This window comes from Lacerta agilis, chromosome 14 (assembly GCF_009819535.1).
Source record: "Lacerta agilis isolate rLacAgi1 chromosome 14, rLacAgi1.pri, whole genome shotgun sequence".
In the NCBI taxonomy this organism is placed as follows: domain Eukaryota; kingdom Metazoa; phylum Chordata; class Lepidosauria; order Squamata; family Lacertidae; genus Lacerta; species Lacerta agilis.
In genome coordinates this window covers 24,052,745-24,077,372 of record NC_046325.1, presented here as the reverse complement: position 1 = coordinate 24,077,372, position 24,628 = coordinate 24,052,745, and the positions used below count along the sequence as shown (strand labels likewise).

The 24,628-nt window shown below is 40.9% G+C and overlaps 4 protein-coding genes across 4 annotated transcripts; all 4 read right to left on the bottom strand.

The window, feature by feature from the left end:
• Window positions 1-1,516: 1,516 nt before the first annotated feature.
• Window positions 1,517-2,878, bottom strand: LOC117058571 (olfactory receptor 10A4-like). Its single transcript, XM_033169809.1, has 2 exons — window positions 1,963-2,878; window positions 1,517-1,551 (listed from the first exon to the last, which is right to left on the bottom strand). Exons 1-2 carry the CDS (start codon window positions 2,876-2,878, stop codon window positions 1,517-1,519), a joined length of 951 nt encoding a protein of 316 aa, XP_033025700.1.
• A 5,339-nt stretch (window positions 2,879-8,217) lies between these two features.
• On the bottom strand, window positions 8,218-9,150 carry LOC117058570 (olfactory receptor 10A2-like). The gene has a single exon (XM_033169808.1). The coding sequence runs from the start codon at window positions 9,148-9,150 to the stop codon at window positions 8,218-8,220; it is 933 nt and encodes a 310-aa protein (XP_033025699.1).
• Window positions 9,151-14,074: 4,924 nt separating this feature from the next.
• On the bottom strand, window positions 14,075-14,998 carry LOC117058648 (olfactory receptor 5A2-like). Its single transcript, XM_033169951.1, has one exon. The coding sequence runs from the start codon at window positions 14,990-14,992 to the stop codon at window positions 14,075-14,077; it is 918 nt and encodes a 305-aa protein (XP_033025842.1). The 5' UTR covers window positions 14,993-14,998.
• A 3,666-nt stretch (window positions 14,999-18,664) lies between these two features.
• Window positions 18,665-19,588, bottom strand: LOC117058689 (olfactory receptor 5A2-like). Its single transcript, XM_033170023.1, has one exon. The coding sequence runs from the start codon at window positions 19,580-19,582 to the stop codon at window positions 18,665-18,667; it is 918 nt and encodes a 305-aa protein (XP_033025914.1). The 5' UTR covers window positions 19,583-19,588.
• Between the last annotated feature and the right edge of the window lie 5,040 nt (window positions 19,589-24,628).

Genomic DNA, 24,628 nt, shown 5'->3' with positions numbered 1-24,628 from the left:
AGGGCTGGAGGTGGACTAAAATTATGGAAGTTTACTCTAAAATTATGTGAATTCTCCATTCATCGTGTAGAATGATGTAGAATGTAGGCTAATGCAAGTGGACAGAATACATTATGAAATGGAAAGGAAGCTTTGCTGATTCTAAATTGGTGCTATATCATATAAATCAAAGTGAAGAATCACAGTATGCCCACAGTCAAAATGGGATGGTAGACTAGATTGGCCTGATCCAGCAAGTTTCTTCTTTTGTTCTTATTCCTAAATTGGAATAGGTAATTAAAAAAACCCAGACATGTATGTGAATACATTGAGGTTGAACTCATAAATGTCCTGTTGATTAAAGCAGCTACATGACAAAGGTTTGCTAAGTAAAAAGGAATAAATTATTTGCCTACCTGTAGAATTTTAGGAGTTTAGGAGCCACCCAGATTGTGAAAGATTTGTGCTTTGGTGACCAGGTTTGGTTATATGAATTTCCTTCAGTGACACCTGGGATTAGATTGTCCCCTCTTCATTTTCCCTAGAGTAGTTAATGCTAATTGTGCAATATCTGATTAAACCAATGTTTACTTTTCAGAAAACACAGATACAATTATGTTAACAGGGATGTTTTCCCTACTGACATTTTGTGGGTGGAATAGAACATGTTTAAAGTAATATGCTGTTTCCCCTATCCACAATAGATTAACAGTCTAGATTAATTTTAATTCTGATATAGGTTTCTGTCCTCATCAGCTGTGCATTTTGTCATCAGTACTAGGGGGCTGTATTCCCACCACCCCCCAATAGTACCCAAGATGCAGGCTCAGATCACATGGTGGAAGCAACGTGAGACCCATGTTGGGCAAAATGTTCCTGCATTGCAGGTAGTTGGCCTAGATGACCCTTGAGGTCCCTTCCAACTCCCCAACTCTATGATTTTATGTTCTTAGCATGGCATAGTATGCTGTATAAATTATCAGTTTTATAGGAAACTGTCACTTCATTGTGATAGCAACCCATAATGGGTTGCATTGAAAGGCTGCTTTTCTCCAACAGAAGGAGCTTCTTCCAAGGAAGATCATTCCACTGGAAGAAGTGTGTTTCAAAGGAGGACAAGAATCTTTGGATCCAACACCTTGAGACAATTTTTAAAAAATCAAACACTGAAGTTCATATATAGGAAATACATAAACCAACCAACCTAACACATACATGTTCTTATTTGCAGCACTGACAAGCACTGGCACAAAATATTTTTAACAACCACCAAGAAGTGCTTGGTCCATTCATTTTTCACATTGTCCCCAATTCCTTCCCTGTGCATCCTGATCCCTCCTTCCCTGTTGACAGTCCTCCAGTGAGTGGAGAGCTGCATTCACAATAGCTGTGCAGGGCTTGTCTCCAGATGCTGGACTGCAGCTCTCATCCTTCATGTCCTTTGACCATGTTGGCTGGTGCTGATGAGAACTGGAGCTAAACAATGTCAGCATAGCATTGACTTTATGGCAGGCTAAGGAACTGAGTGGATCCAGCCCTAACATTTATCTGTTTCTACGAATACAGCATTTTCTATCAAGATCCTCAATCACAGAGCAACAGAGGGGGTCACTTATAACTTTATATCTAATTCTCAAAATATATTTTCAAAACAGGGAGATAAGTTAAAATGCAACAACAAGAAATGATGAAGGGATACTTCAGTCTGTTACCTTTGTAGGGTAGGTGCAGGTGAGTGAGGAACATAGGAAGTTGCCATATGCAGTCAAACCACTAGTTCATCTAGTTCAATATTGTCTACATTGTCTATGAGTGGATCTCCAAGATTTCAGACACTGATTTTCTCTTAGCCCTTTTTGTCACTGTTGGAGACTCAACCTGTGTCCTTCTGCATGCAAAACAGATACACCACTACTGAACTACATCCCTGGAACCCTTCCAGTCTTTCATGCGATTACAGCTACAATTGCAGTGTTTTTCTACTCAAAAGTCTTTTCATGGCTTCTTTCACTTCCTTGTTTCTCAAACTGTAGATGATGGGATTAAGCATGGGAGTGACAACTGTGTATGATAAGGACAACAGCTTTTGGGTGTTTGGAGAATAACTGGATTTGGGTCGGAAATAAGTTAACCCAGCTGTACCGTAGAACAAAGTCGCCACAACAAGATGTGAGGAGCAAGTGGAAAAGGCTTTGTGTCTGCCTTCGGCTGATGGCATTCGTAAGATCGTAGTGATGATATAAACATAGGAGACCAAGATTAGGATAAATGGGGATAGTACAATTACAATAGTCCCTGTGACAGCATACAGCTCAAACAGATAAGTGTCTGCACAGACTAGTTTTAACACCGGTGGGCTGTCACAAAAAAAGTGATTGACCTTATTGGGACCACAGAATGGGAAACTAAATAGCCATGTTGTCTGAACTGTCCCCACTGGAATTCCTGAGCACCAAGAGAACAGGGCCAGATGGATACAAAACCTCTTTTTCATAATTACTGTATAGTGCAAAGGGCGGCATATGGCTATATAGCGGTCATAAGCCATCGAAGCCAGGAGAAAACACTCAGAACTTCCAAAGAAGAAAAAGAAATACATTTGCATGACACACCCAGGGAAGGAAATGGTTTTGTTCTCTGAAAGGAGGTTCACCAACATTTGAGGGACTATAACTAGAGTGAAGCAGATCTCCAAGAAAGACAAATTCCTGAGAAAGAAATACATGGGGTTTTGAAGGGCTGGATCCGTAATTGTGAGCAAAATGATGGTGATATTTCCCAATAAGGTTACAATATACATAATCGCAAATACCAGAAAAAGCAGAAGCTGCAGCTGAAGAAGATCAGAAAACCCCAACAAAATAAACTCAGTGACATCACTACTGTTTCTCCATGCCATTTTTTTATTTACTAAGAAGTCAAGCAAAGGGGATGGTCATTCCCCCTCCCCCAATTATGTTGTTTCTGTAATGCTAACCAGACCCAAAGGAATTGTGATAGGAACAATATACTGCACAAACCTTTAAAATTGCTATGCCTTAATACACTATGTTTTGGAATGCTTTTCAAAAAGGAATGCTTCTGGTTGTGACAACAGCATCTCAGGTTGATCTTAAGATGCATCACAAATCATGGTGATAATGTTAGGAAACCATGACATGGTGCAGATTATGGGAAAGTGAAAAATCCAATATGCTTTTGCAGTAAGCTGCATTCCTCACTGGTCATCCAGTCTTCATTTGGAGCCATCATTTTTGCTTTGTAGAATAGAAAATAACATCTATAAAGGAAAGGAGTGGAGGAAGAAAAAAATAAATGAAAACTTGACATTATGAGGCTGTCATTGGACAAAGAAGTATAGCTTATATAAGTTTATTATTAAAATATTTCAATATTAAACTCCTTGAAATGCATGTCAAAGATTCCTTTTTCATAAATGCTCAAACCAATGTTCTAAATTTAACTCTTCTAACAACAAGAACTGTTTTGAGTCTCCAGAATAAATTACTTGTTCCACATGGCACTAAAAATGGCAATCTACATATGTTTTGAAATATCCCAAAATTCCAGACAGATGCTGATGGATGATGTGAGTTGTAGTCCAACATCATCGGGGGGCGGGGGGTCAGTTCTCTATCCTTGCATGATGTGATCCTGTGCTTTCTTCATTAGGCTAACTAACATTTCTTTTGATAAGTTGTGAGAAATATCCTCATTTTGTAGAATTGCAAAAAAGCAAAAAACAAGAAAAAACCTAGTACTCCTGAATAAGGATGGGGAAGAAATTGAATCCAATACCCATTTAAAAGTGAACTTACCTAATTCACACAAACAATATGTAAACAAAACCACAGCCATTCTTTGAAATTCACACTTTTGTGAATTTTGTAATGCAGTTCTCCAGCAAAACAAAGCTGACATATCCACCCATCCCTGCTCTGGAACTGATGACAATTATGTAAGGTGAACATCAGCAGATCACACCTTGCACTAAAATACTTCTGATTGCAAAGAAGAGCAGCAAATGTACTTATCTGGGTAGTCTTTAATCACAGGAGGTTTGCGGGTGTAGGAAGTGGAGACTCTGGAACCCTGGAGGCTTCATTAAGTACCGGTATTCCTACTTCATTGTCTAAACCACTTTTTATTTAGATGTGTGTCATTTATTGCAATTTCATGTACACCTCTTAGAAACATGAATAATTAGGTGGTATATAAATGCTTTTTTAAACAGTTGGGGAAATTGTCACTGTCCTGCCATATCTGAAAATGTGGTAGATATTATTCTTGAGGAATTTCTGTGTGAATTAGTAAGTGAAGCAAACCAAAGCAAGCCAATTATAAGCAAAATGATTAAATCTTTCAAAAATGCATAATATCAAGGTTCTCCTTAAGACATCTCTAGAAGAAGAGACTCTGTGAATGCAAACTTCTACAAACAGACTAAGAAGTAAGCCTTATTAAAACCAGTGAGATTTAGTTCTGGTTAAACATTAACAGGTCCTCACTACAATACTGTGCTAATCTTTAAATTAACATGTTCCAGAAAGATGTGCAAAGTAAGATGAGACACCTATCACTGGACTAACTAAATCCATTTTATTTAATCTTAACATACCAGGATCAGGAATATTCACATCATTCTGAAGGATATAGTGCAGGAGCCATCTGGTGACTATCTCTACTTCAAATCTGGGCAAAAATCTCCACTATACACATTTTTAAATTTACATTGTTGCTGATTTCATTTTTCCCTCTGTCCCTGCCCATGTGGTCCTCAGAAAGTTTCCCAGAAGAGAAAGTGGCCCTCAGGTGGAAAAAGATTCCCAGCCCCTGCAACATAGCAAACAGCTGCCCCCAATCTACTTAGCCAATAGGTGATCAGTTAAACCCACAATGTAACCCAAGCATGGTACAGTGAGGTGCTGAGATTACAACAAACATCCCTGATAGCTGCAAAACTGTCTTCAGACAATGTTTAAGAATTGGTTATGCAGGAGTTCAAGTGATAGGTAGAACACACACACTGTACATAACCCTCCATGTTTTTTGTGGGCAATAAAATGCGGGGGATTTTGCTAAATAGTCTCTTTGGAGAAGTACAATTCTCCAAAAATTTAGGTGGGACCAATTCTTTTCAGAGGAATGTTGGCTCATTTAATGTTGAATAAACCCCATTAGTTACTGTAGTTCATATTTCTAGGTGAAGGTAGGGATGGGCTGAGGGAAAAGGACTGGTAGGGGCCAAGCTTGCTGCTTTTGTCAACAGAACCAAATATATTGGTTTGCATACATAATTGCACTCAAAATTTCTTATCCTTTGAATGAGACGAGAAATTGAAAGGGCTATTCTGCTAAAATTATATCCACGGTGTGTGTGAAAGGGTGGCTGGCCTTCTCCAACAGTTTAGACGTTGACGAAAAAAAGTGAAATCTCATAGAATTTCTTGGTATATTTTCTGAGAAATTCTGGCACATCCCTTGTGATACAACTTGTGTGGAAAATATCTCACTTTATGACATGGCTGCATGAAAGCAATTTTATGATAAATAAGACAGTATGTGATTGATTATACATCCAGGTGCATTCTTTAGGTTCCACAGACACATGTCAGCATGTATACTTTTAAACCATATTAGGAAACATGATTGATTGAATAAGGATTGAAATATGATTGAAGTCCCTGAATGACAGAGATCTGTGCTGTCCAGACACATTTTTTTTTCTTAATTTATGGTGATGCTTAGGCTTTCAAAAACTTTCCCTCAGAAGCCATGGGTGGCTTTCTATATTTTCTTCTTTTGACAGATGGAAAAGTCCACTTAGTTTCACTAGAAGTGAATGGCATAGTGGGGCTGCACTGATCATCTGACCTCCCTCTGGATGAGTTGTGGCTAAATTACAGGATGGAAAGCCATCATGGTACAAATTCACCAGCAGGAGCACCTGATGCATTTGATCAGGTCAACCTTGTGCCTCTTCCTCTCCATCCCACCATGCAGCAGCAACTCAGCTCAGTCGGGTGAGCTACTGATTCTCACCAAGCTTTTTATGATAGGTGAGTTGTTGCACATCTCTCTGGCTTTTTACAATGTCATTGATTAAATTAGTAAGCTGTAATAGAATGCAGGTTAAAAAAATGAGGGGGTGACAATGCTTTTACCTGTCACTCATATGAGCTGCCTCCTCTGACACTGTGATGTCAAGAGATTTTTGTGACCAAATATGTCCTTTTAAAAATAAAAATAAAAAATGGCCACACCCACTTTTAAGATTTAACCACACCCACTTTTACACTTGAGGCACATCCACATTGATGTGTGCCATGAGTTGCCATGGGTCAATGCAGTCCTTGGCCTGGAAAAGATTTTTCACCCCTGAACTATGTAATACACAAAGAAGACCTATTGAAACCAATTGATTTCAGTAACTTTATCAAGTGTCCAATACTGGGTCTAAGCCTTTATTATTTCCATGACTTTATTTATTCAGAATTCTGCTGCAAAATCCATTTGTTGGGATTAAACCGAAAATCAAATATCATTTAATCTATTTCAACAATAGGTCAACAAGATCAAGGTTCAGATGCTCTTATATTCTCAAAACCACTCAACAACAGTAACACCTAGGAATGGCAACACTTTCATGAAAATCAGATATGCCCAGCTATTACCTTTCACTTTTCAATTTTAGGGGCAAAATGTCCACACACCAGAATAACTTCAGTTCATTATTCATCTTCTTCCACAGTCTCAAAACCCCAACATTTAGGAACTTTCCCCTGAAGAGGTTGGAAACACATAAACATTTCTGCCTGGCTGAAAAGGTTGTAAATCCTTTCTATTTCATGAAACCAGTGGCGGAGTAAGGCTCCGCGGTACCCGGGGCGGCAAAGGAAACGGGCGGGGCGTCGTGACATCACATTGTGGCATCATGACGCTCCGCCCCCAGGGCGTTTCCGGGAGTGCCGCCGCCGCTTCTGCAGCCCTCTTTTAAGCCGAAGAGCTCGCTTTTAAGCTCTGCGGCTCAAAAGGAGGCTGTGGAAGCGGCGGTCCGACGACAGAGTGCGCCTGTGCGAAATGTCATGCAGGTGCACTCCGTCGTCGGGCCGTGCGCTGCCGCTTCCAGGGTGACGGAGGGAGCGGCAGCGCGTGGGAATGGTGGGAGGGGCTGCCGCTTGTCACCCCCACGTGCCGCCGTTCGCTCCGTTGCCCCAGGAGCAGCAGCACCACACACACCGTGCACTGCTGCTCCCGGGGGACGGAGCAAGTGGCGGTGCGTGGGGGTGACAAGCGACGGCCCCTCCTGCCACTCCCTATGCTGCCGGTCACCTCGGGAGCAGCAGCGCTGCACGGACGGGGTGCTCGCTCGGCCGTGCGCTGTTGCTCCTTGGGTGACGGAGGGAGCGGCAGCGCTTGGGAATGGCGGGAGGGGCTGCCGCTTGTCACCCCCACGCGCCACCGCTTGCTCCGTCGCCCCGGGAGCAACAGCGCACGGCCGAGGGAGCACCCGGTCCGTGCAGCGCTGCTGCTCCCAGGGTGACCGGCGTTGCGTGGGGAGTGGCGGGAGGGGCGCCGCTTGTCACCCCCACACGCCGCTTGTCGCCCCTGTTGCCCGGGGGCGTACCGCCCCCACCGCACCCCCCTAGCGACGCCCCTGCATGAAACCTTTAATTCAGAAATAAAATCAACCAAGAGGAACCTATATATCTCTAGATATGGTTGGACTTCAAATCCCATCAGTCCCAGCCCACATGGGTAATGTTCAGAAATGATGGGAACAGCAACATCTAAAGGGTCAAAGGCTCTCCATCCCTGTCCTACAGGAATGCTCCTCAATAGCCCCCATGAATGGCACAACACAAGATGTGCAAACCCAAGGCACTCTCTGTTACTACTCAACAAATCAGACACTTTTTGTTGGATAATTTTTATTAAAGGTTTTCATGGGTTACAAAGAATGTGCAAATACAACCCTTTGGGACAGCGGTCCTACAAGAAATATGCAAAATAAATAAACAGGTATTAGAAGCCACCACAGAACTGGCCCTCTTGAATAGTTTCCAAGACAATAATGCTCACTCACAATATAAAGAGCTTATAACCCACCAACTCTCAGCAGCCAGAAACATCAAAGCTAGACAAAGGAGAGATCTGTCAGGAGTGAATGTGGACCACTGGTGCCAAATCAGACACTTGGATTTCTTCCTTAACATCAAAACACCTTTGCCCTTATCATCAACAGAGTCTCTTACTGAGCAACCTGCTGATGGCATTTTTCACCTCCTTGTTTCGCAAACTGTAGATGATGGGATTCAGCATGGGTGTGATGATAACATAGGAGAGAGAAAGCAACTGTTTGGTCTCTGGAGAATAGTTGGACCGAGGTCGAAAATAAGTGAGACTGGCTGTGCCATAAAACAGAGTCACTACAATGATGTGTGAAGAGCAAGTGGAGAAGGCTTTATGTCTCCCTTCAGCAGAAGGCATCTTCAAAATAGTGTCTAAAATATAGATGTAGGAGATTAGAATCAGTGTGAAAGGACAAATAATTATTATAAAAGTGCCTATGAGGGAAAAGAGCTCAAATCTGGAAGTATCTCCACAAGCCAGCTGAAGTATTGGTGGAGTGTCACAGTGGAAATGAGAAACAGTTCTGGACCCACAGAATGGGAAACTAAACAGCCACATAGTCTGTGCAGTCCCAACAGGGAATCCTGAAGACCATGTAGCCATTGTCACCAGCAGACAGAACTTCCTGTTCATTATAACCATGTACCGCAGAGGGTTGCATATGGCAACAAAACGGTCATATGCCATGGCTATCAAAAGGAAACACTCCGTGGTCCCAAAGAAGAAGAAGAAAAACATCTGTGTCCGGCACTCTAATAAGGAGATGGTCTTTTGCTCCGAGAGAAGGTCCACAAGCACTTTAGGGATGGTAGTTGATACAAATCCAACTTCAGCAAAGGATAGGTTCTGTAGGAAGAAGTACATTGGGCTACACAAGGTGGGATCCATACTTGTCAACAGTATGATGAAGAAGTTGCCCGTTAGTGTCAACATGTAGATGAGCATAAACACAACAAAGAGGAGACCCTGGAGCTGGCCTAAGTTAGAAAACCCCAAAAGGATGAAGCCGTTGAATGCAGTCTGATTGGGCCATGCCATCCTTGATGTCTAGGACTGAAAGTGTGAAAATGGTTAGGGGAACAGTTCAGCTAGGCTCCACAAAGACACTTCCCTTCCTCCTCCTTGTGGAAACAGGGCAAAAACAGTAATGGCAATAATTTCCAGTTGCTATTAACACATTATTCTTTCATTAGTACCCTGATTGCTGTGTCTGCCATATTCGGAGCCAGAGAAAACTCTTGGCACTATCTATCACAACACAGTAGGGATTTAATATATCAGTTCCATTCTTTGCTCATTTCACATAACAATCTACAATAATAACCGGGGGGTGGGGAGCCTCCATTTGCCTGATCTTCAAATAGGGACAAGAAGCAAACTTCCACTTTTCCTTTTTTAAAATAATAATAATAATAATAATAATAATAATAATAATAATAATAATAATTTATTTGTACCCTGCCCATCTGGCTGGGTCTCCACCTATAAGTGCTATTGAATTTAGTGGTGGTTGCTTCTAGGTCATTAAGTATAAGATTGACATTGACCTAGGCTTTTTCTTTATATTTTGCATGAGAGGATTGAACACTTCCAAGTTCTTATTGTCTTTATTTGTGTATTAAATTTATATCTTACCCTTCCTCCCAAAGGAGGCCAGAGTGGCAACATCATAAGTGCTATAAAATAAGTCAGTCTTTGTGAATTAATGGGACCTACCCCTAGGTAAATGGTCTTAGGATGACAGCTGCAAATTAAGAGTAGCTTTAAAATAACAAAACTACCCCCCCCCCCATTTACAGTTATTTTTATTTACATAATTTTATACATGGTATGCCCTTCTAACAAGGAGCAGCAGCTTTTGTAGGTTACACTGCAAGAAGTTGAGAGATATTTCAATATACTTAGTAGTTAGTACACTAGCAAACATTGGAAACATGCTATTAGACTGATTTGAGCCCTTTGTGTGCACGGCAAATCTCTTAGTAGTAAATATTAACAAGTAGTAAGTATTAACACTATAGACTGGGTGGGGAAACCCAGCCAAAAGAAGGGGTATAAATAAATTATTATCATTGTCATTATCATTATCATTACTACACCACATTATATGGCATCAGGAGTGGTGTCTTCATGGTTCTTTTTTGTGCTGATTTTTGTGCTGATTACACAAGCATGTGTGGGTAAGCATGGTCTGTGGATGTCCTGAGGATGCAATAGACCTGCCTTCACATGGCACAAAGCCTCTAAGACATGCAGAAGAATGAGACACAGGACAGAATCCTATTTAATCCTTATCTTGTTTTTCACTAATGGTACAGCTTGCATATGAATTCTTCTGCCAATTTTTCTCCATAAAAGTTCTGTCTGGTCTTCTATTAATAAAAATAATAATATCACAAAAAATTCAAGATCTCAAAGTCTGAGCAGAACTTACCGGTAACTGCCCTTTACTCACCATTGTTGTCTTGGCCTTTTTCCTCCTGCTTGATGATCCCAAGATCTCCTAACTTTTTGTATTGCTTCACTCCAACCCTCTGTATAGTAATTTGTACCTACAAGGCTTCAACTTCATTTATAAGAACAGATTTGAACTTGTTGATCTTGTCATGTGCACTTGCTGTCCCCTTGGACTTGTTCTGGGCTAGGTCCAGACATATATTTCATCTTCCAAGTAACACAAATATGCTGAAATGTTAACTAATTGGCTCATTTAATGAGGCAAACCATTAGCAGAAACACATTTATGTTCTCTTTTCTATTACCAAAGAACTGGCTGCGTTTCATTGCCATTTAAGTTGGGGAAGCGTATTTGATTTTCCTCATTGTGGCTTGCAGAAAGTCAAGTCCAATATATTTAGTGTACTCAACAGTGTTACTATAGGTAAGCGACCCATGGGATAGTATCTGTGATTCTCTATTTTTAACTTTAACTCACTTCCTGTGTGGAAAAAAAGTGCTAAAGCAACACCTCTGAGATTTAATTACTGTGATTGGAAGCAAATTAGCAATGAGGAATACAAAACAGAGGGCAAAAGTAGTACTACAATATCCCACCCTTTGTTCCATTGAAATTAATGGGACAAATTAGCCATGACTGAAGACCCATTGATTACAATGGAAATGCAAATGAGCATAGTCTGAATCTGACCCTAAGTGTTCCTCATAGCATGAATGAATTTTAAAATCAGAGGCAGCTCTGCAGTAGGTACACAAGGTAAAATATCACAGTTCATGGACACATTCCAGCCATACAAAAGCACCTAAGGCTGATAAGAGGTGTAACCTGGCTGGGGCAAGGTGTCCTTGGCAGATTACTGAAGATAGAGTACCAAATGCCTGGGGGCACATGTGACCTGAGCCCCCACACCCTTGTTTAGAAACACCCAGGGGAGAAGTGTCAAGCTCTGACCAGTGATGCTCTCATTCTTTCTCTTCAGATGATCTCATGGAAGAATGATAGTATTGGTATGAGTTTGTGGGTTCCAGACCTCTCTAATCCCTGAATCCAATGAGTATTAGAATTTAATCAAGGCTTGGAATGTTAAGCAGGATGCCAGACCTCTCTAACCCCTAGATCCAGCAAGTGATAATCAAGTCTTTAAATTCTGGGAAATATCCAGACCAGACTCCAGGTGTAGTCTAAGGAGAACAAAGGAAGGGCTTAGTGGGAGATGGCACCCTCTCTCTATTTGCAGATAGAGTTGAGAGTTAGCTGTTATGTGAGCTAGAGGCTGGAGGCAAAATCAGCAAGCTAGAAAGGCAGAGAAACAGAGCTTCATGTTTGTTGTCTGTTTCAATCCAAGGCAGCGGATATGGGAGAAACAAGATCCTATTGGGGTATTAATGCTGCACATCCCTCCATTGTAGGCTCAGGTTGCATACATGTCTCAATATGCTATAAGTCATAAATACACCACCATCTCCAATGTGCTTCATTTCCAAAAGGAAACACAAACCCCTGGAACCCCTTGAATCTTACATTGCTTGGAGAGTGGGGTGACAGGCAACGCTGGTGTCAGAAGTTTGGATTCGTGTTTCCTGGAGGAGGGCCTGTGAGTGAGATGTGCCCAAGTTGAAATGGAGAGAAGAATAACAACGCTCATCGAGTAGTTTAAGAGAGTGATGCAGCTACAAAGACAACATTGGGATAAAATGGTTCAGCTGCTGTGGAGAGAAAAGTGTGATGCCATGTGAGGTGTTAAAAGTTATACAGGGGCTTAAAAGTGACCCAGGAGCCTCGCTGCAAGGCACCCAGATGGAAAGAGTGACTAAAGGGATCCAGAAGGTGGATGGGAAGCTCAGGGACTTGGACTGCACAGAGATGCCGTCAGTAGCTGAAGTGAAGGAAGAAGACTATGCCTTGGAAAAGGGTGAACTCGCTGCAGCTGAAGAGCTGCTGTAAATTGATTTCTCCAGTGCCAGCAGTGGAAGAAGAAAGTGCTGCAGAGAAGGGAAAGCTGGGTGGAGCGGAGGAACTGCTGCTGAAATCTTGCACTGCTTGGAGATTGTGGTGGCATGCAGCAATACATTCACAGATACTCATGTTTTTCAAGAGGCACTCTTGCAAGTAGAATCTTGGTGATGGCCAGACTCTACTTCTGATTTTACTGGTATGCTGCTAAATCAGCTGGCAAAGCCATCAGTGTTTATTTTTTATTTTTTGTCAATGCACCATTTGATTATCTTCTTTTTTCCAGTAAAATACCTGCTTTTTCTACTTTTGAAATGTGCCAGTTAATGTAACATTTTCATTGCACGCAAAGGCAATTCTGATATATTCAAATACAAAAACATTTAAAAACTGCTATAGAAAATTGTTATAGACATTTTAATATTCATACAGGTTTTGGATTTTTATCTTTTTCACAGAACCATGAGAAATATGCTATCAGATTCAGCGTGTTCAAATTTTAACCTGATTTGTTTCTTGCTCTTAGCATGCTAAAATGCATACTATTCCCCTCCACCCCCAGTATCCAGGAAGGTTAAGTCTCCTCTTTCATATTTTTGTTGTAAAGTCTAAACCGGAAGAAGTGTCTCTGCCACCATCATTCAGCCTGGACACTGAGGTCCACTTCTGCGGGTCTTCTGGCGGTTCCCTCACTGTGAGAAGTGAATGTTACAGGGAACCAGGCAAAGGGCATTTTTGGCAGTGGTGCTCTACATTTAGAAGACATCTGAAGGCAGCCCTGTATCAGGAAGTTGTTGATGTTTGATGTTTCATTATGCTTTTATATGTTGGAAGTCACCTAGAGTGGCTAGGGAAACACAGCCAGATGGGCGGTATATAAATAATTTTAAAAATATGATTGAAATTATTATAATTATTAATCAAACAACATTTCATAAATGTTTTGCAAGTTGACAAAAATTCCCATTGTATAAGAATTCAGATATTACTAAGGGAACAATCCTCGGTTGAAAAAGCTTGTGTAAAGTATGCTGGTGCAAGTTGAGCCGACACAAAATTAGGCTACTTCCAAGGCACTTCCAACTGCTGCTGCTGCTGCTGCTCTACCCATAGATATAGCATGGTGGGGGACAGGTGAGCCATGCCCCCGAACACACATTTGTGAGTGGGCGTAGAGCCCTGGCAGCAAAGGCACAGTGCCGAGCATGTTGGTCTAGTGGGCAGGTGGACGGAGGCAGCAGGCAAGGCGGATCAGGATGACTCAACACCTAGTTTTGGGGAGGCATTCATCAATAGTTTCCCTAGCAAATCATTCATTTTTTGTAAACCGTTTTGAGGTTTTTTCCTACAACTATGCAGTATATAAATGAAATAAATAAATAAATAAATAAAATAAGTGTTCTGGCTCCGCTAAACCTCCCCTTCCCAGTCCCCTCAAATGTATAACAGTGTACATAGGTTTTTGTCACATAATTTCATTTTAAAAATCAGGATGGTATTAAAATCACGATAAGTATGAAAATCTACATCACTGCCAAGCCTTGATCAAAGTCATTTTCTTAGGAGCTTATTTAAAGCTATCTTCACTTCTTTGTTTTTTAGGCTGTATATGATAGGGTTTAACATAGGGGTGAGGATGCTGTACTGAATGGACACCAGTTTGTCTAATGTCTCTGAGTACCCAGATGCAGGTCTCATGTACCTAATGAATGCTGTCCCACAAAACAGGAGGACCACAGTGAGATGGGAAGCGCAGGTAGAAAATGCCTTTTGCCTTCCTTCTGCCGAACGTATCTTGAGAATGGTGCTAATAATGCGCATATAAGAAGCTACAATTAGAAGGAGGGAGGCAAACCCTAATGTCATGCTGAAGGACAGGATCACCATTTCATTGGCAAAGGTACTACTGCAAGACAGCTGCAGCAGCAAAGGCAACTCACAGCTGAAATGGTTAATAATTCTGGGACCGCAGAAGTGCAAGCCAGTTAAAAAGAGAGTATTAACAAGGGAATCCAAGAAGCCAGATACCCATGCAGCTACCACCATTTGGACACATACACGGTGGCTGATAATGGTGCTGTATCTCAGTGGGTTGCATATGGCAGCAAAGCGGTCATATGCCATTGCTGAAAGTAAGAAGATCTCCGTTCCAACCATGAAAATGAAGCAAAAGATCTGAGTGATGCAGCCATTGAGAGAAATTGTCTTCTTACTAGCAAGGAGGCTTTCAAGCATCTTGGGAACTGTTACTGAGGAGTAGCAGATGTCAAGGAACGATAAGTTAGTAAGAAAGAAATACATTGGGGTATGTAACTGAGGGTTAGCCCTTATCACCAGCATGATAAGCATGTTTCCTACAAGGGTTATTAGATAGATGGACAAGAAAATCAGAAACAGGAAAACTTGGAGTGTTGCATCATCAGAAAGCCCCAAAAGAATAAACTCATCCACAATGGTCTGGTTTTCCATTGTACTTTTCACAACAGGCCCATGATCTAGAAAGAAATGTAGAGGGTGGGGGAGAAGAAGAAGATGAATTAATATATTCATGAGGAATTGTGCAAAGCAGATAAACAACAAAATGGGTTCATTAGGCTCATATATGTTAAAGAAGAGAAGAGTTTGGATTTGATATCCTGCTTTATCACTACCCTAAGAAGTGTCAAAGCGGCTAATATTCTCCTTTCACTTCCTCCCCCACAACAAACACTATGTGAGGTGAGTGGGGCTGAGAGACTTCAGAGAAGTGTGACTAGCCCAAGGTCACCCAGTAGCTGCGTGTGGAGGAGCGGAGACGCAAACCCAGTTCACCAGATTTCGAGTCCACTGCTCTTAACCACTACACCACACTGGCTCCAGTGTGTTGAGGAGAGTACAACAATGTTCAACCTCCTTCTGGCTCTTTGCTCTGAAGAACAATCTGTTACTGAGTTTCAAACATTATTTATACCGCTTTGTGTCCACTTGGGCTAAACTGCATAGGAAGAAATATTGTCTGTTGACTGCAAAGAAGGCCACCATGAAATACACATTTACTGTTGCTTCTGGATTAAGCTCTTTTCTGTATATGCCATTGCATTGTCGCAAATGGTTTCTTCTCATTTTTGTCACTACAAATCTTAGTTTTACCTTCTCAATCTGTCACCTACGTTCCCATCAAAATTTTCTTTAGGCAAAATTTCAATTACATCTCTAATATTGATGCCCAGAATATTGAGGAAACTCCCCATGACGTGATGGAAAATGTTCATTAGTCTCATAAATCCACTTCAGTTCTTCTGTATATGAATATATTGTAAGCATTCCATCTTGAGCAAGTCAGCTGAAACTACAACTTGAGAGCCCACCTCCCATATAAGTATAGAAATATATCTTACTTAAAACAATAATATATTTAGTGCTTTGCTTAAAGTGTCACACTTTTAGAATTTGTGGGAAGAAAGGTGCCAGTACTTTATACCCTTAACTACCTCCTGGGGGGGGAAACAACCACTGGATTATAATATAATAACACAACCTGATCCCTTTCATATGTTTTGGACAACAACTCCCATCTGTCCTAGTCAGCAATTTTACTTTCACAATATTAGAATCTCTTTCTAACTCTCTTTCGTACTTTCTCTCTCTGAAATAACTGATCAGACAACACAAATTATCCTTACCTTCTTCACGTGTCTCCCTCCCATTGCAAGTTAAAACGGAGGTTGTATTCTATACAAAGTTGATGGATGGGTTTGTCAGTGGTATGCCTTTTTTAAGGATGAATGACACAATCAGGAAAAATAAATAGGTTCTGCATCCCTTCACAATTCCATGTGCAAACTTCATCAGGATTTGTTCCACAACAGTATTTTTACATAGAGAGCATTACACCAACAATGAACCCACAAAGGCTGTGCCTTCAAATTGGGCCAGGTGGAGGAGGAAACAAGAGTTAAGTAACCTCTGGATGGGGAACTATTCCCCTGAAGATTAATCAAACATTTGGGATTTCAGTTATTAGTATTTTTAATGCTTTTGAGATTGCTTCCTAGACATATCTTTTTTTTAATGTATACCCCATTGCTCTCCACATCTGGGACTCAAAGCAGCTTACGAAAATTAATGCAGACAATGTACAAAATGCAAGACATATGTTAAAACATCAAGTTATAAAACATTATAAAAGTATTTATGGCGCAAAGGCCTTCTGATAGACGGAGTGGAGCATCAGTTATTGTGGGGGTAATTAAAAATATTGTATAATATTAATAGTAGTTAGGAACTGTAAAAATTAAGGCTGGAATTAGTTTAAGAGAGTGGTGCAGCTACAAAGACAACAGTTGGATAAAATGTATCAGCTGCTGTGGAGAGGAAAGTGTGATGCCATGTGATGTGTTAAAAGTTATACAGGGGCTTAAAAGTGACCCAGGAGCCTCGCTGCAAGGCACCCAGATGGAAAGAGTGACTAAAGGGATCCAGAAGGTGGATGGGAAGCTCAGGGACTTGGACTGCACAGAGATGCCGTCAGTAGCTGAAGTGAAGGAAGAAGACTATGCCTTGGAAAAGGGTGAACTCGCTGCAGCTGAAGAGCTGCTGTAAATTGATTTCTCCAGTGCCAGCAGTGGAAGAAGAAAGTGCTGCAGAGAAGGGAAAGCTGGGTGGAGCGGAGGAACTGCTGCTGAAATCTTGCACTGCTTGGAGATTGTGGTGGCATGCAGCAATACATTCACAGATACTCATGTTTTTCAAGAGGCACTCTTGCAAGTAGAATCTTGGTGATGGCCAGACTCTACTTCTGATTTTACTGGTATGCTGCTAAATCAGCTGGCAAAGCCATCAGTGTTTATTTTTTATTTTTTGTCAATGCACCATTTGATTATCTTCTTTTTTCCAGTAAAATACCTGCTTTTTCTACTTTTGAAATGTGCCAGTTGATGTAACATTTTCATTGCACGCAAAGGCAATTCTGATATATTCAAATACAAAAACATTTAAAAACTGCTATAGAAAATTGTTATAGACATTTTAATATTCATACAGGTTTTGGATTTTTATCTTTTTCACAGAACCATGAGAAATATGCTATCAGATTCAGCGTGTTCAAATTTTAACCTGATTTGTTTCTTGCTCTTAGCATGCTAAAATGCATACTATTCCCCTCCACCCCCAGTATCCAGGAAGGTTAAGTCTCCTCTTTCATATTTTTGTTGTAAAGTCTAAACCGGAAGAAGTGTCTCTGCCACCATCATTCAGCCTGGACACTGAGGTCCACTTCTGCGGGTCTTCTGGCGGTTCCCTCACTGTGAGAAGTGAATGTTACAGGGAACCAGGCAAAGGGCATTTTTGGCAGTGGTGCTCTACATTTAGAAGACATCTGAAGGCAGCCCTGTATCAGGAAGTTGTTGATGTTTGATGTTTCATTATGCTTTTATATGTTGGAAGTCACCTAGAGTGGCTAGGGAAACACAGCCAGATGGGCGGTATATAAATAATTTTAAAAATATGATTGAAATTATTATAATTATTAATCAAACAACATTTCATAAATGTTTTGCAAGTTGACAAAAATTCCCATTGTATAAGAATTCAGATATTACTAAGGGAACAATCCTCGGTTGAAAAAGCTTGTGTAAAGTATGCTGGTGCAAGTTGAGCCGACACAAAATTAGGCTACTTCCAAGGCACTTCCAACTGCTGCTGCTGCTGCTGCTCTACCCATAGATATAGCATGGTGGGGGACAGGTGAGCCATGCCCCCGAACACACATTTGTGAGTGGGCGTAGAGCCCTGGCAGCAAAGGCACAGTGCCGAGCATGTTGGTCTAGTGGGCAGGTGGACGGAGGCAGCAGGCAAGGCGGATCAGGATGACTCAACACCTAGTTTTGGGGAGGCATTCATCAATAGTTTCCCTAGCAAATCATTCATTTTTTGTAAACCGTTTTGAGGTTTTTTCCTACAACTATGCAGTATATAAATGAAATAAATAAATAAATAAATAAAATAAGTGTTCTGGCTCCGCTAAACCTCCCCTTCCCAGTCCCCTCAAATGTATAACAGTGTACATAGGTTTTTGTCACATAATTTCATTTTAAAAATCAGGATGGTATTAAAATCACGGTAAGTATGAAAATCTACATCATTGCCAAGCCTTGATCAAAGTCATTTTCTTAGGAGCTTATTTAAAGCTATCTTCACTTCTTTGTTTTTTAGGCTGTATATGATAGGGTTTAACATAGGGGTGAGGATGCTGTACTGAATGGACACCAGTTTGTCTAATGTCTCTGAGTACCCAGATGCAGGTCTCATGTACCTAATGATTGCTGTCCCACAAAACAGAAGGACCACAGTGAGATGGGCAGAGCAAGTAGAAAACGCCTTTTGCCTTCCTTCCGCCGAACGTATCTTGAGAATTGTGCTAATAATGCGCATATAAGAAGCTACAATTAGAAGGAGAGAGGTAAACCCTAATGTCATGCTGAAGGTCAGGATCACCATTTCATTGGCAAAGGTACTACTGCAAGACAGCTGCAGCAGCAAAGGCAACTCACAGCTGAAATGGTTAATATTTCTGGGACCGCAGAAGTGCAAGCCAGTTAAAAAGAGGGTATTAACAAGGGAATCCAAGAAGCCTGATACCCATGCAGCTACCACCATTTGGACACATACACTGTGGCTGATAATGGTGCTGTATCTCAGTGGGTTGCATATGGCCGCAAAGCGGTCATATGCCATTGCTGAAAGTAAGAAGACCTCCGTTCCAAACATGAAAATGAAGCAAAAGATCTGAGTAATGCAGCCATTGAGAGAAATTGTCTTCTTACTAGCAAGGAGGCTTTCAAGCATCTTGGGAACTGTTACTGAGGAATAGCAGATGTCAAGGAACGATAAGTTAGTAAGAAAGAAATACATTGGGGTATGTAACTGTGGGTTAGCCCTTATCACCAGCATGATAAGCATGTTTCCTACAAGGGTTATTAGATAGATGGACAAGAAAATCAGAAACAGGAAAACTTGGAGTGTTGCATCATCAGAAAGCCCCAAAAGAATAAACTCATCCACAATGGTCTGGTTTTCCATTGTACTTTTCACAACAGGCCCATGATCTAGAAAGAAATGTAGAGGGTGGGGGAGAAGAAGAAGATGAATTAATATATTCATGAGGAATTGTGCAAAGCAGATAAACAACAAAATGGGTTCATTAGGCTCATATATGTTGAGGAGAGTACAACAACGTTCAACCTCCTTCTGGCTCTTTGCTCTGAAGAACAATCTGTTACTGAGTTTCAAACATTGCTTATACCGCTTTGTGTCCACTTGGGCTAAACTGCACAGGAAGAAATATAGTCTGTTGACTGCAAAGAAGGCCACCATGAAATCCACATTTACTGTTGCTTCTGGATTAAGCTCTTTTCTGTATATGCCATTGCATTGTCGCAAATGGTTTCTGCTCATTTTTTTTTTTACAAAGATTTAATTGGTTTTCCACACAATAAAAGACAATACAACAGAACAAATACAACAACAAATATAACAATCAAAACAGAATAAAAAACAAATACAAACCTAAACTAGAACACTAATATTCCTTTTACTACTTAAACAAATTCTTGTTTCAAATCTACTTGGGGGACTTCCCCCGTTTTCTCTCCTTTGCTTCCAATTCTAATTAACTTTAATAACTTCTTATCTCTAAAATTTAAATCATCACCGTCAAAATATCTAAACATAACTTCTTAATATTTATTTTTACTTCATAATACAACCTATTACTTCTTAACTCAAATCTTGCATCTTATTTTACTTAAACTGCTGCTGATAAACAATTCACATATCTCTTCACTAGTTCAAAATCTTAAATTCTTAACACACTGACTTCAGGGTACCATGGTGAGCCATCCTAATTATATTTTAAATATTCTCACCCTAACCCTCTTCTAACCATTTTCCTTCGCCATCTCGGGATCACCCCCCAGACATTTCTCCGTCTCCCTCCAACATCATTGTCCAGAATGTCCTCTTTTTCTTTATAACCAAATGTCAAGACGCAGTCCATAAACATCCTTGCAAGGAGCTCCAGGGAACACAAGTCATCACCTTCCACAATCTCCATTTCAGAATTCCAGTCATCTTCAAATTGCAATTTCAAGAATCTTTTTCCCTTCATTTCTGGGCTCTCACCCCAGAAATTGGATATAAATTGTCTTCCAGCCCTGGGTCTCTCACACCGACAGGATTTTCCATCTTCTAGGAGTTGCATAGTCACTGTATTTTGTTTCTCAAAAATTTCCTCAAGTTCCCTAGCAAGGTTTTCTTCCAGTTTAACAAAGTTCTCAAGAGTCTTTCCTGTTGCATATAACTTTTCCTCAACATCCTGTTTCAACAAAATTAATTTCTGGTTTAACAGTTCTAACTTCAAAAGAATAGTCCTTTGTTCATGGGTCATACCCGGATCTAAAGCCAGTTTAAAAACGAAACCAAGCATGGTAGAAGTAGGCAGAGGGTATCAAGTTTCAGTACTTTTCCATCTTTAACCACAAGTTTCAGCTGCCATTTCCCCCCGAATCAGGGTGAAAAGATTATAATCCAACAACTTCAAAGAAGAAATATTTCCAACATCTTAGTTCCCCTAGAAGGGGTTCAGCCGGTCTCGCTTGTCAAAAAGCTCCATAGAAACTTTGTATCCGCTACTGCAGCAGCAGCTAGAAACAATGTTATTTTCTTCATTCAGCAAAGGGAGGAACGGGCTTCCTTTTAACGTTCCTCCCGGAGTGCCAATTATCAAAATTTTAAATCCAATTAACTCCGTACTCACGGCATACGGGTTTCTTCTTCTTTTCCTTCAAATCAGGTAAGAACGATGCGCTCAGTGCAGGCGGCAGCCGCCACTTCGCCTGTCTGGTTGGGGCATAGCCTCCACAGCCCGGCGCCGTTGTCCCTTCACTCCCATTCCCCTTTTACAAGGGGAACAGGAGAAGGGTTCAGCGCCATAGTGGGCTCGCTGGAGAGCCCGTGCCGTGGGACGCTCGACCCGCGGTTTAGCAGAGCCCGCTGTGCGGTAGCGGAGCTCCTACCCCCGGGGCAGGCCAGGGTCGTCTCGCTGCCGAAACGACCCTCGACCGCCCGCAATGGCGTCCTCGCCGGAAGTTCGGTTTCTTCTCATTTTTGCCACTACAAATCTTAGTTTTACCTTCTGAATCTGCCACCTACGTTCCCATCAAAATTTCCTTTAGGCAAAATTTCATCTCCAATATTGATGCCCAGAATTTTGAGGAAAATCCCCATGATGTGATGGAAAATGTTCATTAGTCTCATAAATCCACTTCAGTTCTTCTGTATATGGATATATTGTAAGCATTCCATCTTGAGCAAGTCACATGAAACTACAACTTGAGAGCCCACCCCCCATATAAGTATAGAAATATATCTTACTTAAAACAATAATATATTTAGTGCTTTGCTTAAAGTGTCACACTTTTAGAATTTGTGGGAAGAAAGGTGCCAGTACTTTATACCCTTAACTACCTCCTGGAAAAAACAACAACCAATGGATTATAATATAATAACACAACCTGATTCCTTTCATATGTTTTGGACAACAACTCCCATCTGTCCTAGTCAGCAATTGTACTTTCACAATATTCGAATCTCTTTCTAACTCTCTTTCGTACTTTCTCTCTCTGAAATAACTGATCAGACAATACAAATTATCCTTACCTTCTTCACGTGTCTCCCTCCCATTGCAAATTACCACAGACGTGTTCTATACAAAGTTGATGGATTCGTTTGTCAGTGATATGCCTTTTTTTAAGGATGAATGGCACAGTCAGGAAAAATAAATAGGTTCTGCATCCCTTCACAATTCCATTTGCAAACTTCATCAGGATTTGTTCCACAACAGTATTTTTACATAGAGAGCATTACACCAAAAATGAACCCACAAAGGCTGTGCCTTCAAATTGGGCCAGGTGGAGGAGGAAACAAGAGTTAAGTAACCTCTGGATGGGGAACTATTCCCCTGAAGATTAATCAAACATTTGGGATTTCAGTTATTAGTATTTTTAATGCTTTTGAGATTGCTTCCTAGACATATCTTTTTTTTAATGTATACCCCATTGCTCTCCACATCTGAGACTCAAAGCAGCTTACGAAAATTAATGCAGACAATGTACAAAATGCAAGACATACCGGTATATTAAAACATCAAGTTATAAAACATTATAAAAGTATTCATGGCACAAAGGCCTTCTGATAGACTGAGAGGAGCATCAGTTATTGCGGGGAAAATAAAAAATATTGTATAATATTAATAGTAGTTAGGAACTGTAAAAATTAAGGCTGGATTTGGTCCAGGCCCCAGCCAAATTGGGCATACTCAGAGCGCCTCTCCCCTCTGATGAGCTGGGTACCGATATGCATGGATTTCTACAGGTACAGATGGATTGGCTCAGAACAATCCATGCCTGTCAGGGAGTGATGTAACAGATAGGGAAGAGAGGCGGTCTGGACACAAAAACATGTGAAAAAGGCAAAGACCTACCCAGGAGAAAGTAGTTCCAGTGCCATGGCTTCCTTTCCTGTCTGACATAATGCCCACCCTTTGTAGCATCACTGCCTCCACTCAACATCCTCAGGAGGTGGATGCCTGCTTAACAAATTCTGCACAGTGCTGGCTTCTGTCCCTTTGTGAGCAGCTTCCTTGCACAACAAAAGCTGCTCACAAACAGCCAGCTTGCGGAGAAAGACACCATGCAGTATCAGATCCTGGGTGGCATGCACCACCCCTGACCTTTTCTGCAGGTTGAAAAACTCTTTAAAATACCTTAGCTCCACCTCACCCAAATTGCATTGGGGGTGGATCCATGGTGGGGTACAGGGCCCCCAGATAGGCACATGGCAAATTACACGGATATTGGAGCTAATATCAGGGCTACAGTGTGAATGGGGGGGGGAGAGCTTTTCCTGCAAAGCCCTAGTATAAATGTATATATTAGGCAAAATTAAATACAAAAATATGGATTGTATATTGGAGAAAATGTGCATCAAAATGGTGATAAAGTTTTGTGAATACTTTAAAAGCTTGGGAAAACAAGAACATACCTCTCAACAGACCCATTTTGAACAGGATATCCCAGAACAACAGAAGCCATCCCAGCTTCTGATTGGATGTTAGAAAGTCCCACTTTTTGGTCCAGTGCTGTGATGTGAGTCAGCAGGCTTGCTCCAGAGCGCAGGACCATTATTTTTGTCTTGCACTCTTGCACAAATCAGCTGGCTCCCATGGGAATTTGGACCGAAAAAGTGTCCCAGTTTTGATCAGTGGGATGTTGGAGGGTATGGAACAAGAGAAACCAAAATTAACAAATTTGTACACCCCCTACTATGGGTTCTATTTGTATACTAACTGTGCAATCCTAAACATACCTGCACAGAAGTAAGTTAATTCTGTGAAAGTATTACTACAGTTTAGGTATGATTTTCTTTTTCCTCCTTATTTTACAATTGCAATTCACTAGGCTAAGTATGCACAAGAATTTCAGATTTTTATGAATACCCTGGAGAGTATTAATAGTATTATTCAAACATTCCATTATTACAGTTACAGGTAGGTAGCCATGTTGGTCTGCCATAGTCAAAACAAAATAAAATAAAAAATTCCTTCCAGTAGCACCTTAGAGACCAACTAAGTTTGTTCTTGGTATGAGCTTTCATGTGCATGCTTCAGATTTCTGAAGAAGTGTGCATGCACACAAAAGCTCATACCAAGAACAAACTTAGTTGGTCTCTAAGGTGCTACTGGAAGGAATTCTTTATTTTATTCCATTATTAGGCATCAAGGGGGCATGCAGGCACTGATAATAATTGATTTTCTTGGTAGACTGTCTCTCCAGCAGAGCAGTACAGAATGTGAACCATAAATGTCTGATTCTTTGAGGTGGTATATCTTGTCAGAAGTTCATATACCTAATTAGAGTGAGCATCAGTCCTCCAAAAATAAGGGTGGGGAATAAATGTTGTTCACTGACAGTGGCCTAATAAAAGTTGCTCATTGACATTGTTTATTTAAGAGTCTTAAGGCTTTGATTTGAATATGCTGGAAGGGGGGGGACTCATTTCAGTATTTGA